Genomic DNA, 20397 nt, shown 5'->3' with positions numbered 1-20397 from the left:
AAAATATTTTGTCTCAAACAGCAACTTCCGCCACCATTTTTGTCTGTTTTTGCAAAAATTTGTGCAAGTTATATATGATAAAAATGGCTTTTCCAGAATAAGCGACCCCAAAGCTTGTACATATGTAAAAACCAGCTGTAGTGAACTTCCCCTTTAAAGTCCGACCGAGGATATTAAGGGATCCTCCGTGGGGTACATATATAAATTGAATGGCAGAGGTCAAACAACATGAAAGAGGCTCTGTAAAAAGCACAGTTTTGTTGAACTCTAGGGATTTCTTTGGAGTATTAGGATTAGGATTAACCCTTTGAACCCGGCTCGGACAGAAATGTCCGATGACGTCATAGAGTACCAGGGGGTCAGGGTGGCAAAGGGTTAATCTTCGCCAAATAAACTGAGTTTACTACTTCATCAATATTCAATAGTCTGCATTCAGTATTCTGCATTCAATATTCAATAGTCTGCATTCAGTATTCTACATTCAATATTCAATAGTCTGCACTCAGTATTCTGCATTCAATATTCAATAGTCTGCATTCAGTATTCTGCATTCAATATTCAATAGTCTACATTCAGTATTCTGCATTCAATATTCAATAGTCTGCATTCAGTATTCTGCATTCAATATTCAATAGTCTGCATTCAGTATTCTGCATTCAATATTCAATTGTCTGCATTCAATATTCTGCATTCAATATTCAATAGTCTGCATTCAGTATTCTGCATTCAATATTCAATAGTCTGCATTCAGTATTCTGCATTCAATATTCAATAGTCTGCATTCAGTATTCTGCATTCAATATTCAATAGTCTGCATTCAGTATTCTGCATTCAATATTCAATAGTCTGCATTCAGTATTCTGCATTCAATATTCAATAGTCTGCATTCAGTATTCTGCATTCAATATTCAATAGTCTGCATTCAGTATTCTGCATTCAATATTCAATAGTCTGCAGTGACAAAACAGCCAACTTCTGGCCGTGGGTTTCAAAACTATGGCTTTAAAATTAAAAATCAGCTGAAGTGATCTTCCCTTTCAGAGGTATATACAAGAAATATATTTATGTATTTCTTCCTCATTGCTAATTGACATAAAAACCAAAGTCATTGAAACTTGTCATTTATATTCCAGCCTTTGTGTTTATTTATCCAGATAAGTTCTGTACTTCTCTTTCCTGAAAACTGGTCAGATATCAACAGTAGTGCCATGCAACAGTACAAGGGGAACCTTTCAATGTATGCCAGGTTTCAGTTTAACATACAGTTTGCACCTTATCATTGCTTTTAATACCTCAGCCAAAGGCTGATAGGAATTGTTCATTGCCCTCATCAAGCTAAATTTACAAGAAGACAAGCCTGTATAGAGTTGTCTTGGCAAGATATTCATGTGACAGATAATACATATACTGAAGTTGTTCAGATTTACAGTGAAATGACTTCAGAGAATTATAGAATCTCACACACCAAGGACCTGGGATCAGATTTCTCACAGGGGTTGGGAATATTTTGTCTGATACCAGTCGCAGGCAAGTGTAAGACAAAATATCCCCAACGAGTGTGAGGAATCTGATCCCAGGTCCTTCGCGTGTGAGATTCTTTTTCTCACATGACCACAAAATGCGTTAAATTTACACCAGAAACATTGAATGTTTAACTGTACAGGCAATTTCGTGGCCATACAGTATCCCGTGTCATTAACGCAAACTCTGTGGTGAGTTCCGCTGCAGGTACTTCAACTTCTGATGCGGATGAGATGTCTAACAGAAAAAAATTGGCTTTCGTTCCAAGTGGTCTATGTTCACCAGTTATTTGGAAGATTCGGCAGGTTTTTAGTCTGGCACCAACCCAGGGTTACCAACAACCTACAACGTTATCCAAAATCATGACAATGCTGTCGTCTGCCCCCGTACTCTGACCTGCTTACTTTGTAGTTCCAGTCTGTGTGTTAATAATTGGATAATATTTTGGGAGTGGAACGAAAGGCTGTTTATAATCAAATCAGGGCTCGTGTAATATATACTACAGAGTGTGGGATGATTTCTGAGAGTGGGGGATTGATTTTTCCCCCACCATCGATCCCACACTCCTGGTGGCCAGGAATGTGAGAATGAAATCATGCAGAGAGTCATTTTTATTTCCAAAAATATTTTTGAACTTTTGATTTGATGGCTACTTATGAAAATCAAGCGACCCCAAACTCTGTGCTGTTTGAAAATTACATGATTCCACCCCACTCTGTGCAATGCACAATACATGATTCCCCCCCTCCCCATGGATTTTGCCGGCCCATCCCTGTAATAACCAAACACTCCCTTTGTACAAACATAAAATATTGCATTGACTCTGTTCCATAATGTGGTTTTCGTCCATTTTAGTCATACAGATTTCAACTGTGAAATTTTTCAAGATATCTGTCTGGCACGGTGTCACACTTTAAGATACCGTTTAAGTATGTTGTGAAGACAGTCTCTTGATAAGTAACTGTTTCTTTGAAAAGTCCATTGCTGATTTGAAATATTTGACCCTAGCCTGGCTGTGATATGGCAGCAGTGCTGTGGAATATATAGACTGTGCTCAGGTCAAAGGTCATTGCCACAGAACCACTGCGAACACCCCATAGACTTGTTTTGTAATTTACGACAATACTGATTGCAATAGCATGGTGTTGCTGATTTAGCTTGTAAAATAATGATATAGGTTAATCTTTGAATAGATCAACTTGTGCCTACTTTATCACTGACTATCTACAACTCATATCCTAACTCCTGCTAGCCCACTGTGACGACATATATTTTCAACAATTATTGGTGAGCTGTCAACAGTTTCTGCTCGACTTTGAATTTTTGACCTCAAAGGTATTCACTATATGTTTTACACCAGAAGGCAAAGATCACAGAGTCTATTGACGGCTCTCTGGAAATGGTTGAAAATACATGTTCATATTGTCAAGGTACTAAGCTAGTAGGAGTATAGAATGAGTCATAAATAGTCAATGATAAAGCAGATACAAGTTGATTTATTCAAAGAGTAATATTATGAGGTTATCCCACGATATCAGCGCTTGGTTGGGACGTATTGCCACGAGTGAGGGTGCGAGCCGCATCACACGAGTCAAAGACGAGTGTGATGCGGCGCGCACCCTCACGAGTGGCAATACGTCCCAACCAAGCGCTGATATCGTGGGATAACCGATTTATCATATGCCCATGACCGTATATTTATGTAAAAGGTAATTAAAATAAAGAACTTTTATAGTTTTTGTCAGTCTTTCGAAGGGACTATGTTTTTATATTCTGCCGCTGGTCTGAGCGCATTGATACATGTTTGTTTACAACAGCTGATCAAGTCGTCGATCGCATCGTGTCGAGTGTATACGGTCTAAACAGGATTATTTCAGCGCAATTTACCGCAGTTCAGAAAAGGAATGGAGCCAATTTACTAATTCTGGTCACCGTCCCGGTGTTCTGGTGGATAATTATTACACGGACAATATTGTAAGTTTGAATTCACTTTAATAACTCTTGCTGAAACATGGCTGACGTGAACAGGAACGACGAAGTAGCACGAAATACAACAGATTGTAAACATCAACTTTTAATTTTCTACAACAGCCTATCCTGTAACTCTCTTTAGATCTGAAATAAAGGAACGTTAAATTCATATGTACTAGTAATATGTTTTGTTTTATATCGGTAAATTTTGATTGAATGCAAGATGAACATCATAACATCAAATCGAAAATAAACAACAATTGATGACGTATAACGTGCCGTATCAGACTGATATTTTACGTTCCACGTCACGACGCGTCAGAGGAGACATGGATACGGTCATGGGTATATGATAAATTTCATTATTTTGTGAGTTAAATCAGCGATCGTTGACACCATAGCAAAGAGGGTGGCTTGCAGTGATTCTGTGGTGATGACCCTTGACCCGAGCACAATGGATACGCCACAGCACCACTGTGATTTCACAGCTAAAATTAACCATTTTTCAGGGAGATCTTTCAATATTAACACCTTTACCATATATCTCTCCATCCTGGTGACATTTACCATAAAATATCAGCCATGATATTTTATGGTAAAAGTCAATCTACATATGCATTAAAAATTTATTAGTTTTTGGAGTGTTTCTGAGCTATAATTGCAAAATGAAAGTACACAAAACACAACATGAGCCACTCTCTACCCACATCTGTGTATCGAGTTAAGTATAAGCCCTGGAATTTTCCCATTTTCATCATTTTACAAATTAATATGGATTCACATCATGTGGAAAGGTTAAACCATTCCTAGATTTGGCAGTTTATTTTCTAAATTTTACAATTTTGGTTTTCTTTTATTCTAGATCTACCCGCAATAATTGAATGAAATGGTGAAAGTTTACAAGATGTCAAAGAGTGATCACTGCAGTACATGCAATGAGGTCTAAGTTCAGAGGTGAGTGGGTGACAAACCATCCTAGTGTTTGTCTTCAACACAGGGTCCAACTTGGGAAGTGGGCCAGCGATTGAGTGTTCATATGATTCAACACAAGGTCTATAACAGAGTAAATTGCAGCAGTTTGTGTTTTGAAGTGTAACAGAACACATGATACAAATATGACAATTCCCTCAGATTCAACTCTGGACCTATCTTTTCCTATTTTTCACAGATATTATCAATACACAGATATTATCATCAATTTCAGTTTTTAAATAGTTATAACTGCTCCAGAATTCACAAAATCGTCTTGTCCTGAAGATGTCCTGTGTTGTTCATAAATGAGCACATCAAAGCTGCTTTCTTCATAAGTTACTGTTCCTAGCATGAATGCAGGCATGGCATTACATCAGTGACCTTAATATGAACTGTAGTCAACAATCTGATGCAAACTTCATGTCAATACCTACTTGATGTTCTTGCCTTTCTTTGTAGGACAAGGGAGGATAAGCCTAATTCAAGCTTCATGCCACAATTCACGTGCCATGATTTACGATGTTTTGCAGTTTGAGTTAGAAACAGATGCATTTTCACTAAGATTTACTAAATTGATTCATGTACACTGATAAATCACCATTAGGAGTTCATGGTGCTTTCTATATGCGTGAAATGGTGGCCTGTGATACGTGGTGTGTAAAATATTGACCCTTCAAGAGTGTTTTAAAGTGATCCTCACCAATTTCCCTGCCCAACTGAAACTGGTTACTGATAATAGGCCCAGTAGTAAAATCGAGGTCAAAGGTCACTCTGGTCACATAACATTTTGTCAAAATACTTTTCTTTATTATTTTAAATGCTTTTCCCTGTCCACCAAAATCAGACTTCTAAGCTCTATCAGTTAACCTAGAATTAGATGTGCATAATTAATGAGGTACAGGATGATGTGAGGGTCAAACAAACATCAGGGACAACCCCAAATTTTGAGTTGTGCAATTAGGTTCTATACCGGTCATTCTTCAATAGATACAAGCCCTCTTGGACTTTTTATAGGATAGGATAATAGCTCAGCTGGAGAGGTAAAGGGCATGTCAAAGGTCATAGAAAAATTCTGAAACAAAATACTATAAAAATCTTCTTCTCTAAATTGACCAGGCATGTGACCTTGAAACTTGGGACATAGGGGCCTGGTTCTATTGTGTACAAAGAATTTGTAAAGAAATTTGATTGATCAAACTGTCAGAACAGAGCAAGCATAAGTGAGCAAAATTCAGACAATTTGGTCTTAACTCCCATTCAAGGCCCCCGCTGTGCTTCACCTGACATAAAACTCAGCAATCAAAAATTGTCAAATAAGTTGGAAGAAAGTTGAAATTTGTTTTTTAATGTTGTTGATTAGTCAGTGCCTTAATTACAAGGCGTCTGTGTTTTGCGTAAAGTGATTTTGACGTCATCACTTTGTCTCTATACCACTTCTACATCCTTGCCAAATAAACTTTGAATGGTAGAGTTGACAGACGCAGGATATCACCACACATACCTATTAGATAAGCTCTGTGTTGCTGACAGCTGAGCTAAAAATTTACATACCAGAGACAGGAGTGGCTTTGGTCTGGATTTCTTGAGGGATAGGGTTTTTCCCTTGACGATGAGGTGAAGTCAAATGTCCTTGTGGGGATGATCTGTACTTTTTGGGCTGCAGATGAAATGCACAGACAACAAACAAACAAACAAAGAAAGCAGATAAAAAGACACTGTTTAAGAACAATAAATACAAAATAAATGAAAAATGACAGCTCCAGAGACTGCAAAAGTGTCTGCTGGTGATAGGGTGTTGACACTGATTTTTTTCTTGTTTTTCAAATAGAGTGTTCTGTCATGACTAGACATTGAATACTGAATAAAACGCCATTAAAAATATCTTAAACTTAGATTATTTTTATCAAAACAAAACAGAAACACAGAGGTGCACTGGAAGTTGGTTGCTCATAATGAGAACACTGATGAAAGTGGTATCTGAATATCTTTGCAGCCAATCAAAGGACATCAATATCAATTCCCTGTAGACGAACAATATCGCAATGCTTTTGTTGGTCTAACTCAATATTTTCATAATATGAGGGCTGTTACCAGTGCGTCAACATGTGGCCAAATATGTGTGCTACAAATAATTCAATAGCCAGGGGGCAGAGTGCTGTACTTTTACACTTAGCAAGATGTTGACTCTCTGCTCATAGAATAGCTTTCATAAAGGGACACTGATTTTGATTTGTAATAGTGGTGAAGATATTCCTACTGATTAGTGCAGACATTTAAATATATGGAGGATGCCCTTTAAATATACCCGTGGAAAGTCCCATCTGACACAACAACTTCCACCAACCTTTTGTGAAGACTGTATGTTGGACTGATTCTCTACCGGTACTTTCTGAGGTATCATCTGACTCGTTATGGTCCCCTTGGCATGTGACTGATCAGTTGGATATGGCATCTGCTGAGCTTGGGAGTACACAACAGGTGAAGTGGGTGGACCTGCAGACATCTCATGGTGATGTTGCGGTGGTTGCTGAGGCATTGAAGTTTGAGCTGCAAGAATCACCGAGTTAAGGATAGTTTGTAATTCATACAAAATGATTCCCAACTACAAACAAGCGACCCAGTGGCTGATACAGCTGTGTTATGTAGCGAATAACAATTTTTGACACACATGTTGATGAAGAAGGTGGAAATCTTTGATAGTTAATTTCAGTATAGCCTGACCAACAATGGCAAAAATAGCTACAAAAATAAAGAATTGTAGATTTCAATATATCATATTTAGATTACCCCTAGGAGCCAGTGTATACCAAACATCAAAGATATCAGACAGATAGTTTTAAGAACCAAAACTTTTGAATAAAAATTTCCAAATTGCCCTAAATTTCATCGCTTCAGTGTATCACATTTGGATAATCCCTAGACATATATATACTAAATATCAAAGCTATCAGATGAGCAGTTTTGGAGCACAAATTTTGTCATCCAAAAAAAGCAAAAATTGCCCTAAAAAATACAAAATTCCAGATTTCATCATAATTATGATATATCACATTTTGATCATCCTGTTAACCTGTATATTTGTATAATTTTGATAATGATAACTTCATTTAAGCAAAATCGCGTCTGATGTCTAATATGCATCAATAATATGCAAGTTTGGATTTTAAAAGAATATTTTGGTGTTTGCTCAAGTAATGCAAAATGAGAGAAAAATAGTTTGAAACTTAAAGATATTTGTTCCAACAATGATGGTATTTTCAAATAATCTAACACACACAGTCTAAGACACTGTACCTTTCTCTGCTTGTTTTTTCTGAGAAGAATGTTCCAAATTATGTTTGAATTCTTCCACTGTATTATCAAGTTTCTTAGTCAGCTTCTCCTTCTCTTCAAGTTCAGACTGTAATTTCTCTCTCTCCGTACTCTTCCCAATACGTTGACTGAAGAATGCAATACGTTGACTGACCAATGACTGCTCAGTTCTCTCTAACTTCTGTGTCAGTTCCTTACGTCTCTCTTCCAAAGTAGCCTTCTCTTCCTTTGCCTCCTTCAGTTGAGATTCTAAAGTTGATTTAGATTGGATATCTTCCAGGGCTGACAGATACAAAAATATACAGATTTATACCAATAATAAATGTTAATTTAACTTTTCATGGCATCAAAATTTAGTTTGAACGTATGGAAATCAGTGACCAATATTTACCATATCAGTGTTTTAATGTCATTGGATGCATTCATTGCTATCCAAAAACAGTGACTGTGGATGTCCAGGCTGAGTGGTAGTGTGGCAAAATATCACAAGGGCATTGTGGGATATCTAAGGATTCATACATCATCAGCAATGCACTCCTAAGTAGACAATTATTAACACCAATCAGAATGTAAATTTTTTGTAAATTTACATTTGAAGATATGTGTTCTCTGACTGAAATACACAAATCTAAGCCAGTTACTTACCGGTACTATCAACTGTTCCTGTGATCATTGTGTCAGATTTCTGATCAGTGTCTTCATCCTGAAATTGTTAATACAACAAGATTTAATGTGTTTGTAGTTTCATTGGTTTTATGACATCATATATGCCTTTCTATAAAACATGTAAATGTACAATATTGCAAAATTCTCTGCAGCTGCAATGCAGGTAACCTTTGTTGAATTGTGTCCAGTTTTTCTATCATTGCCAAGGTCATATTGAATGCCAAGAAACTTACATCAATTTGTATCTCTTCAGCATCCTTTCCTTCAATGACATCATCAGAGACTTTGACTGGTTTAAGTCCACTGCCATCTCCTGAATGGGCGAAAATATGACAAGCTGTTCAGACTGTTTTAATATATTACCATTATGTAAATTTAACTAGGGAGGTACAATTTCATATTTATAGTCAATTTAAACCATAAATGAAACATACATACATGTAGAATTGTCAGTTATTAGTCGCATGGAATATGACATACAAGGTGAAGTTACAGAAATAAAGTGCATTCTTACTATCAGAAGTGTTTGCATAAATGTATAACTGCGCGCAGCTGATAGTTACATAGGCATAGATCCTATATATTACTCTGCATGTAAATCCTACATGATGGCCACTGAAACGTAAACACACTTAATACAGAATTCTTACTGTTGGAATTATTTAACTTAAATGTGCTAATAACTGCATTCAATCATTAGATTTATATCATACCAGTGTGTTGATTGCACAAATTCAGTGATCTGATTGGTCGTCACATAGACAGAACGGTGGTATGTTCATCATATAACACGCTTGGCACACATGCGAGCTTTGTAATTTCAATATACTGTTATGATTTAATAGCTGCAATAAAATATCATACCCAGTGATGGTGTACCATGAGATTTTGACCAGTTCACAACATATATGCAAGGGCAATAACAACTGCATACATCATGGTCAAAATCTCATGGTATACCATCACTGGGTGTGATTTATTGCTTAAATATCAAAATTTATACTGTATGATGAAATGACTATTTGTGACACATGTTTTGATGAAGATGATGGAATACTTTAATAGATCATTTCAGGATGGCCTTACCAACAATGACAAAAATAGCTGAAAAAATAAAGAATTGTAGATTTTCATCATAATTTCAATATGTCACATTTAGATAACCCCACAGAGCCTGTATACCCAATATCCAAGCTATTGGACGAGTAATTTTTTAAAAACTAATTTTTGATAAAAATGGCAAAAATTGCTGGAAAAATACAAAACGAAGATTTCATCATAATTTTCATATATTACCGGTATATTAGGATAACCCCAAAGGAACCTGTATACCAATATCAAACGTAACATTCGATAAACAAACTTTCTGATCAAAAATGGCAAACATTGCGCTAGAATTCATCATTTCATTATATCACATTTAGATATCACCTAGTCTATACCTGTAGACAAAATATGAAAGCTATTAAATGTATAATTATGGAAAAACAAATAGCAAAAATTGCCCTAAAATTACAAAATTGAAGAGTTCGTTGTAATTTTGATATATTACATGTTGATCATCTTGTCAACCTCAGTATATTTCAATATTTTTGGTAACAATAACTTCATTTTAATGAAATCCCACCTGATGTTTTGCATACATCAATAATGTGCAAGTTCGGATTTTAAAAGAATACAGTATGTTGGTGTTTGCTCAAGTAATGCAAAATGAGAGAAAATAATTTGAAAATTGAAGTTATTTCAATTATGAAACACACCCACAATCTAAGACTCTGTACCTTTCTCTCCTGGTTTGTACACATCAGACTGTTCCTTCTTATGGTCAACCTCTGTTACTTTACCCTGAAGTTGCTTGATTAGCTTGTTCTTCTGTCCAAGTTCAGACTGTAATTTCTTTCTCTCAATAGGTTGACTGACCAATGACTTCTCTGTCTTCTTTAACTTCTGTGTAAGTTCCTTAAATCTCTCTTCCAAAGTATCCTTCTCTTTCTTCGCATCCTTCAGTTGTCTTTCTAGAGTTGCCCTTTCCACCTCAGATTTAGATTGGATGTCTTCCAGATCTGACATCAACAAAAACAGGAGTGTTTATGCCAATGGCATATAATACTTCACTGTATCAAAATGTGTCAAGTGTCTACACACTCAAATCTAAGCTTTCTGTACTATGATTATAATAAGAAATGCCAATGGATGCAGTAATGATTAATTGGATTATATTTTGATTTCCATGGTTTTGTGCTAGAGGCAGTGACTGATAGATTCTAGTGTATATTGTGGGAATCCACAAGGATTTTTCTGTCATTAGCAATAAACCCTTTGGTAGACAATTATTCATACCATTGGGACTTAAAGGACCAGTAATGCTAGCTTTTGATTATTTTTTTCACCATTTTTGTTTTGAATGTCAACCATAACTCCTTGTGTTACACCCAAGACATGTTTTATACCGGTACATAGTGTTAAGCTTGTCAACTTAGCCCGTACATGTGTAAACTGCATGTATTGTTGAAAAGTGACTTCTGGTCTGAAAAGAATTGAAATGTAAACAACAACAAGGCACTTTATGCATATAGACGCTTGGTTATCAGCTAAATAGTGGGTGTTTCATCATTCATGGTGGGGTGGAATAAGAAGTTGCAAATAAAAATAGGGTAAAAAAATATCAAAAGTTTGCATTACCCTTTAATTTAGAATAATTTTTGCGTTTGAATATCAAGTATTCTAAATGAGAATTAGTAAAAACTAAGATAAATCTGCTGTACTTACACTGTCTGTGTTCACTTGGAGTTCTATCAGCAACTCCTTCTGTGACTGTGTTAGACTTCTGATTAGTCTCTTCAGTCTGGAATTGTTCATATCAATTTATAAATCAAGGTTAAATTTATTTTCTTTCTTTTCACATTGGTTTTCCAGAGGGCATGTAAATTCATAACTTGTTGAGTTTTCAATATTGCAAAGTCTTAATAATAAAATTGACTTATCTTATATTTGTGGCATAATAATAATTTCAACTCTTTCAATTATTGGAAACTTACATCAATGTATACCGGTATCTCCTCAGCATCTTCTGCCTCAATGATGTCATCATGGATTTCAACAGGTTCAAGTCCACCACCATCACCTGGAAGTGATGATAAACTGAGTAAAGTTATGATAACAAAATAAATTTCAGTGAAAAAATAATATATGGGTAAATTTCTGATGACAGATAAATTGCAGTGACAATTATTAAGGCTGTGACTCGAGTAGTTGTAGCTTCCAATGGCCAGAGATGTAAACAATTGAGCAACTTGTCCCATCTTCTTGCCCCTTGAGTAGATGTCTGCCAATTGCCGGCATAGCACATTATCAAATGCATCATGATAACAGTCTCATGACATTTTGAAGTGTGTACTAACTTTTAATATCTGAATAACACAAATAAACCAGTGTCATCCTAAAGTTTAGGAATATCTCAGATTAAGTTTAGGCACCGTGCTAACATCTCTAAAGGTGATAATATTACATTGTTATTGTTGTTAATGATTTCTTCTTTCCTGTCTCATATTTTTGTTATTAAAAATGGTAAGTTATTACAATTTTTTCAAATTATCACTATTAATATTATTTTTGCCACACTTTATCCAGTGACAATATAATTGGAAAGTTATTAAAAATCTATTATAACAGAAAAGTTGGAAGTGACAAAGCAACCATGGTTAATAAAATTTACTGACTACCGTCAAAGAAAAGCTGTCAATGAAATAATCTATCAAGCTGGCAATTGTATAGCTGTCAACAATAATCTCACATCTGGTCTGTAGATTTGAAAGCAAAACACACACCACTGCCTCTGCCAATGCTATGTCTTTGACTTTGCAAGTGAAACTGTTTGAAGCCAATCCCAAATACAACCGTGCAGACTTTATAATTTTAAAACACCTTTCCTTATTTACCAGGTCGCTGATTCTTACTCATTTGAGGTTCCAAGACAAGAAATTGACCTTTTCAGCTGACAATTCTCTAGTGGTTAATAAGCTCAGAACCTCCGTAAATTATATATTTTTGGAAAGCCCAGATATAGGGAAACATTTTCGTAACCACAGTGTCACCATTGTTTACATAACTATTACGTGACAGGTAATTTGCATATCCTTTCAAAAATCTGTTTTTCCTATGTTTTGTTTCAGTGCTTTGAGATTATGAAATAGTGACTAAATCAGAAAATTTCATCAACGATTTCAAACTTACACTCTAGAAAAAAAAGTCTGAGTTCATCAAATCTGGCTTGGTCATATGTTGCTTTCAACTTGAGTTGTAATCCAACTTTGTCAGCCTCCTCTCTCATCTTATCAGTTATCAATAGTGGTTCAAATGAGTCTGGAAAACTGCCAGATTTACAAGTGTGCCTTACTCTGTAAAGGTTGTACTGAGTTGGTATGTTCAGTGAGATTTTTAGAGAACCTGATTTGAACTTTGTTGTTGTTACTTCACCACAGTTTTTCTGACAAAGTTGCTGAGCAGTCTGCTGGCTAGCCTCACTTGCAATGACATCCTCCACTTTTTTATCAAATTCATTGTTGCAGTATCTCCAAGTATTGTCCAGTTCAGATCTACTTTGATTTTGAGATGCCCCTTGATCAACCACGGTTCTGAGCTGTTGGTCATAAAGTTCTTTTTTCAAGTTAAGATCCACTGTCAAACCAAGATTATCTAGTGTATGATAACAGAGAACAAAAAGATGTTAGCTCAGTGATGACGTGTATCTTATATACTATTTTGACCACGTCATGTCCAGTGAGGAAGATTTGTTCTAAAGAACAACAAAACTGGCGCTTTCCAGTGACATCAACGTGATTACAAATGCAACCTACTGACACATCAACGCAGACAATTTCATGGTTTTGTTGAACTATTGTAAGGATGTAAATGACCTATGATTAAAGATATGAACAATAAAAACTGCCCTCTTCTGATTACAATGAAAATCCTACCGTTTTTCTCTGAACATATAATTCTCTACATGCTGCTGAGCAAACTTACCAATTGTTTTTAACTTCAATTATACTCAATACTTTTCTTTGATTAAAAATTTGACATTGATAAATTGTAGACACTTCATGATTTTAAAATTTTGTGTCACACCCTAAAAATTTGAATACTGTGAAAACACTAGGAGATAGTATTTCTTTGCTAGCTGACTTTGAGTTGCCTTGCCTTTGAAATAAACTGACGTAAAACAAACTAGTGTTCAGTTGATTTTATAGATCCCTCTGAATTTTGATCACAAAATCCTTAATTGGTATTAAATACCTGACTTTTCTCCTACAGTTTGGCAATCTGAGGAAAATGGTGTAGCTGGGTGAATGTTTGTTTGTAGGCAAGGTTTGTTGGATCTGACCAGCATTGTCACTTTCTTCAAGTGGATTCTTGACATTTTCAGCCAGTTTTCCTTCTCCTATGGATTTCTCCCTTTTCCACTGCATGGTTGACTTTGTTTTACTCTCACCCTTGTTTTTCTGTCTTCTGTGAAATACAGGGAAGTATCTTTGGAAGATAGAAGTCTTCTTTGTTTCTTTAACTTGAGTTACTGCCCTGTGCTTTGCTGTCTTGTCTGTTATTTCTTGACCAACTGTGGCTGAGCTCCCAGGCTGCACTGCTTTGGTTTCTGCAGTACCTACATCGTCCATTATTGATCTCCTTGCTGGCACCGCTGTGGTTACTGTTATCTCTTTATCATTTGTGACTGACTCCGCAGGTTTCACTGCTGTGGTGTCTGTTATCTCTTTGCAATCTGTGGCTGACTCACCAGGTTTCCCTGCTGTGGTGTCTGTTATCTCTTTGCCATCTGTGGCTGACTCACCAGGTTCCACTGCTGTGGTGTCTGTTATCTCTTTGCAATCTGTGGCTGACTCACCAGGTTTCCCTGCTGTAGTCTCTTTTAACACAGCATCTTTTTTGGATGACATCTGTGATTGTACTGTACTGGATTCTACCAACAGTGTACTTTCTTTGTGTGTTGTGGCAGTCATCTCTGGATGTATTTCTGGCTTTATTTTGTCTTTCGATCTCATCTCATGTTCCCCTAGTGTTGAATACTGGGCATCACCTCTTTCTGACATCTTAGGTACTTCTTTCTGCTGACTTCTTTGGCGTTCCTCTTTTACTTCTTCTGTTAACAGTGGAAAATATGAAGTTTTTGCCTCAAAACTTGTGCTTGTAAATCTTACATGACATACTTATTTGAATCATTCTGATAAACTTTGTGCTACATCTGTACTTATCTGTAAGCTTTGATTTTAGTACACTATCTGTGAAGACTGTAACTCTTTATGAGTTTATGTTGTACACATTTTAATTTACTTGGATTGCTGAATTTACAACAAACACTTCCATCAAAAAATATAATACAAATGATCATAATCTGTATAAATATTTTGTATTTTCCATCTGTATTATTTATTAATCTGTGCAAAAATGCAAAGTGGTATATTCATTCAAAAGAAGTGTGTACAGATAAATGATATTGGGGAGTGATAGGCAAAAGAAAAGTTACCTTTTAAATTGTGTTTTTGTCGTACTTTCTCTTCTTTGAATAGAGAAGCAAAGTTTGCAAAGCTTTCTGCTACGGCTGCACTCTCAAGTAAATCATCTTTCAGTACCATAGCTTGCTCAAAGGCTTGAATACTTTTGGTCAGGTTTAGGGTGATTTTAGCTGCCAGGTTTTCTGATTCTGTAACACTGTAAACTTCATGATATTTAAAGTACTTTGAGATAAATCCAGCAATGTGTGAATCATCCTGGACTGTTGTTGGTAGACCAGCTGCCATCGCTTCCAAGCCTTCAAAACTGTAATCAGTGTAGCATGATGGAGGAAGACAGAGGTGAGATTGTTGGATTGACCGTAACAGTACTGACGCTGAAGATGCTGGGTAGAGTTTTGACTGTACTTTCTCACTTTGCATTTTTGCAGTCAGGATTTTTTGTGCTTCCTTGCTATGCTTTGTAGAAACACCACATATCTTCCATTCTGGGACCTTCTTACCAACTGTCCCATGGTTGTTTGCCACAGTTCCAACAGCAGATGCAATGGATGTGCATTTCGTAACAGCTTCCAGTGAGTCCAGCTGTCCATATGTCAGTAGACTATGTGCTTTCATATCTTTGACGATTACTGGTTTACTATCAAAGTAAACTTGTCCAGGTTTTGGAAGAATCTCTTCATGAGGGATATCTGAAAGTTGTCTTCCATCAACTTTTGCCCTGTAAGCATTTTGAAAGTACTCATATATTGTAGGACCAATGGAGAACAACATATCAGCTACACTGGCCATTTCCAACATCTCGTCTTCCAATACAGAATCTTCATCATCACCATTTTCCAAGAGACAGTTTTTCTCCGGACAGGCATGGTTAATCAAAACAAGTTTTGCATCAGGGAAGAGTGTCTCTCTGATATCTGCAGCAGCCCGTCCAGTCTTTGGAGCATAACCAACCACATACTTGATGTTTTCCAATTTACCAAGGTCAGGGTAACGGCTCTGATGTTCCATCAACCATTCTAACTTTGGCAAATCTTTTTTCTGATTGGCTCTCTTCTTCTTTTGTGCAGGAATCAAGGTAACATGACATTTCTCAGCATCTATCTCCTGGTCTTCTGTAAGCTTTACATCCAGCACAGTGGAGTATGCTTTTAGTAGTTCTCCTGTTCTCCCCTTCCTTACACAGAAATCCTGGATTATAGATCTGTGATATCCTGCTAATCCACAGGCATTTTTACTCCAGACATCAAAAGTAAACAACACACCATTTCGTTCAGGAGGAGATAGCTGATGGAGTTTAGCCTCATAGAAAAGACTTGTGTGAATTGCAGCTGCTGCTTTGTGTGTCTTTAGAGAAAAGCTGACAACATGTTTAATGTTCAGCAAATCCTTCAGTTGTGGGTAGTATTTGTCATGGTGTACAAGCCAGTTTACTCCAGGTGGGTCTTCATCAGGATCCAACCATTTACTTCTTGTAGCTGGGATCAAAGTAACTCCAACACTCTCTGCATCTTTCTTCTGGTCTTCACTGACTTCAACATCAAGAACAGTACAGTAGAGTTTAGAAACTGGATCACAGAAATCTTTGACCAGTGTAGTTTGTTGTGATGCTGTGTTCCATGATGTTGATACAAGCAGTGCTTCACTGACTGTGTGTGCCATATTGTCTCTTGAGAAATGATAATGTCATCGGAAGTCTATCAAAGAAAATAACCAGGTAGGTATGAGTTAAAATTAGTGCTTAATGTCTAAAATATAGTAAACATGGTAGAATTTAGTTTGTTTTTTATTCTCTAATCAAAACTACGATCAAAATATGCTAGTGTGAGGAGCATCCCTCTTCTTTTCCATCCAATTCTAATAATATCATAGTTGTCACCATAATTCAATGCAACAACAACCACAGATAGACAAAAATACAGACACTGTGCCCTTGCCAATTTTGCAGGAATTTCTGTCCAACTAAGGTATGGAATATACATGAAACAACTTTTTATGAATATTGGGATTTGTTGCTGAGCCAAAAAGTCCCATGTATAAGATGACAAATGTTACTTAAGATTTATCTCATTAATATGTTTTAACAATCTCTGTGAGTATTTTTGTGAAAGTTGTTAAAAGTTCTCGAACACAAATAAACTAACATAAGATACAATAATAGAAAACTCAACAAGGTCAAAGCTATATAGATTGGACCTCTTACATAGCCTACTGTATTGTAATCTTTACATTGAAGGAGAGACTTCATTGGCTAAGCAGTTTAACCTTAATTTGCAATTTTTTTAAATAAAAATTCTGTCAAAGTTACAGGAGATGAATTAAAATGAAGCATGACATGAGTTACCTTCCCTGAGTTGAAAAGATTAAAAAATTCTGGGTAATGTTTCTAGTTGGAATAAAACTTTCATTGTGAGAAAGCTTCACAAACATTAACTAAACATAATATAAATTCTATGCAATATAATATACCATTTCTTACGATGCCTGGCAGTCAGTAAAATGGTTCATCATAATGTCTGTGCCCGACAGGTAATATTCTCACAGTAAACCTTCTGAAAATAATTTTAGTTCTGATCTTCTCTTGTAAAAAATCCCCAAAACATAGATCTGGGAGGTATTTTGACAGAAATCAGCTTGACAAGAAGTCAAAGAAATAAGATTAAAATGTTAATAAGATAGTAACTGACAGGTGAGGTGAAAGGTTACCTTAGGTCACATCTATTGACCTTAAAATAATGGCAGTTGTCGGTTAGGATGGCTTTCATCCTGGTAATTCCAATTCAGAATGTTTCTTTTGAAAAGTGAATTAATAGTATCTGGTACTAATAAGTGTGTACTTGCGTATTTGGAGACCAGTGTTTATTCTGTTTTGTGCAAACTTCTTCCTTGAACACAGAACAGTGAAGGTTAAATTACCTCACAACGCCAAAAACAGAAATTGATTATATATATGACCCACACTGGAATAAGGTTCTTTGTGTTGTTAATCCTTTTCTGTCAATATCTTCAGTTACAGAATTAGGTAAATTTACAGTCCCTCCCTAGACATTCTTTTTCATGTGACAAATTTACAGATATATTTGGTTGTTCGATATATTTTGTTGTTCATTTCCGTACTGTGTTGATTGTCATGATGACTGTTAAGACCTTTAAGATGGGCCAGAGTCTCATTACATACAAAAGACAGCATCTCAAATAATCAGTCAGCTGTGGTAAACAAGTCTTTCCCTTACACCTACACTGATTTTAACTGACATATATGACATTATGTTGACAAACCAGATTTTAAGCAGAAGTTGGTGATCAAATGTTCACTCAAATCTCCTTGGAAAACAGACTCAATTGACATCGATTGCAATAGTTTTGGTAAAACTGTTTTAGTGAATAAGAACGTTTATCTCACTGATTTTGACTATTTCTAATAAATGTCTTGTTTATAATTCATTCAGAGAGATTTCAAGGATGTAGACTGACAGTTCTAAATTCTCTCACTAGTCATGTCTACATTTTGAATGTGGTATAGAAATATTCAACGGTTGATGCGATCTGCCTATTGGTAAAACACCAACATAATTAAAATGTAACACCTGGTAGAGGAAATGTAACATACCTTGGTTGATATGGCTTGATGGATTCTATCAAAAGGAAGAGACTGATGTAGATCACTCTATTAAAGTTGGCAGTAGCCGTATACGGTATAACAAGAAAATTCTGAAATATTCTGGAGTCTGGTAGAAGTTAACTCTAAAAGGTGTCTTGAAATTTTCTCTGTTTGTGCAGTACGTGTATCTATAGAACAACCTTATCAGTGTCACATGATTTGGAACAAAATTGTTGTGTTACTATGTTTTAACGGCCAATGAATGGGTGTAAAGTTCAGTTTAGGTCAACCTCTGTATGACATGGTGATTGTCTACAGACACACCTCTTGTAAATCATTGCTGTTAGAGACCTATCTACAGTGTCCTGAGGAATAATTAAGGTCAACCAGCAATGCAGTGTGACAGTTTAATCCAGTATTGTTTGTCTTTGTTTATCGGTAGATATCACAAAACATAATGTCACAAAGAAGGTAGGCAGAAGCACATTGGCATATCATTCCAATCACACCAGAAAGCAATGTGTTACCTTATAATGCATACTTTAAGGGACACATTCTGAAAATAACAATGCTTATCGGTGTATGCATGCCACAAGTTTTACATCATGAAATTTAAGTATGGAATGGTTAACTCACTTGATTCTACCTCCAAGCAAGACAATGTCTGGCACTCTTCCAATGGATCATTCCAAAGTTTGGCTAGGGATGTAACATGAACTCAATTTAACAACTGTATGTAAATTTCAATACAGAACAATTTATTCCGGCTTGTTGAACTTTTAGGTGGTGCAAATTCACATAGAAATATATCAGGGCTCAAACCGAATGGTAGCCTGCGGCAAGTAAAAATAAATCGCACTTTCCCATTCGGGCAAGTGACATGCAAATTTACATATTCTGGAAATAAAAGACTCAAGCATTTGTTGAACAATGCTCACTGTTATTGAGGTTCAAGTCACTGAAGTGGGAATTACCTGTATATATATGTGTGTGTGTGTGTGTGTATTTGCACATGTATGCCCGTCAACAGCCCAGGAACCAATCACCTACTATCTTAATATTTTGTGTACAGTTCCACCAAGGGGTGGACATGTGAATTTGTTCACATGAACATGTCAGTGTCAAAATATGCAAATGAGTTAAAAAAGGGGAAACTCAAAGCACATTGGTAACACTCTGTTACCACAGGACAGATTTGGTTGAAACTTGGTATGCAGGTTCTTTGTGGTAATTGTAGTTAGGGTTGTTCAAAATTGTGTTGAAATTTTGATAGTTGTAATTTGGGGGCAATTTTTCCCGATTTTGGTCAAAAAATCTTTTCAGAAAGCTCTTCTTCTATTTTTTAAAACTCGTATGCATTATTGTAGGGTTGGCCTCTGTTAAATTTGTTCAAATTAGGTAAAATTCTTTCCAGCCTCTCTATCTTTTGATGCCAGAGTTTGAATAACAATATAATTATATAAAGACATTAATTTAAAAGAGGAAAAAGTACTTTGCTTCTAGGCACAGCATAAACAAGGAAACCTAATTTTCATCAACAACTATCAGAAAAATATTGGAATTCATCAAAATGAATGCAGAATGCATACAGTAGATTGTGATTTTGTTCATCTCTGGAGCTGTTGGTGTTTGTGAGCCAATACTTTGAAATCATAGTCTGCGCAGAGGAATTGTACATGACGCCTGTCCATTAATGAAATCATTCTGAAAGATTTTGTGTCTTTTGACTTGTGTTTTCATGTAAGCTTGCAGTATTTTGCTGGCATATTGGAAGAGGAATCATGGATTTACAATATATCACTGAAGTTCTACATTCTATTTTATCCATTG

General features: G+C 36.0%; 2 protein-coding genes across 4 annotated transcripts in view; both read right to left on the bottom strand.

Annotated features, from left to right (window-relative positions):
* The window catches only part of LOC139127176 (myosin-3-like), a 182777-nt gene that overhangs the window by 4391 nt on the left and 157989 nt on the right, over positions 1–20397 (bottom strand). For 2 of the 3 annotated variants that reach the window (XM_070693092.1, XM_070693094.1), the window contains exon 14: positions 6016–6121. The exons of the other annotated variant lie outside the window; for it this stretch is intronic. In XM_070693092.1, coding sequence (XP_070549193.1) covers positions 6016–6121 — 106 coding nt within the window. The remainder of the gene's footprint in view (positions 1–6015; positions 6122–20397) is intronic. 3 annotated transcript variants of the gene reach the window in all.
* On the bottom strand, positions 6462–17165 carry LOC139127103 (myb-like protein X). Its single transcript, XM_070693024.1, has 11 exons — positions 14981–17165; positions 13754–14596; positions 12676–13137; positions 11481–11566; positions 11212–11287; positions 10224–10505; positions 8676–8755; positions 8422–8479; positions 7759–8058; positions 6809–7011; positions 6462–6485 (listed from the first exon to the last, which is right to left on the bottom strand). Exons 1-11 carry the CDS (start codon positions 16626–16628, stop codon positions 6462–6464), a joined length of 4062 nt encoding a protein of 1353 aa, XP_070549125.1. The 5' UTR covers positions 16629–17165.

This window comes from Ptychodera flava, unplaced genomic scaffold (genome assembly GCF_041260155.1).
Source record: "Ptychodera flava strain L36383 unplaced genomic scaffold, AS_Pfla_20210202 Scaffold_29__1_contigs__length_4469600_pilon, whole genome shotgun sequence".
In the NCBI taxonomy this organism is placed as follows: Eukaryota; Metazoa; Hemichordata; class Enteropneusta; family Ptychoderidae; genus Ptychodera; species Ptychodera flava.
Note: the sequence above shows the minus strand (reverse complement) of the source record. Positions and strands in the feature narration are given on the sequence as shown.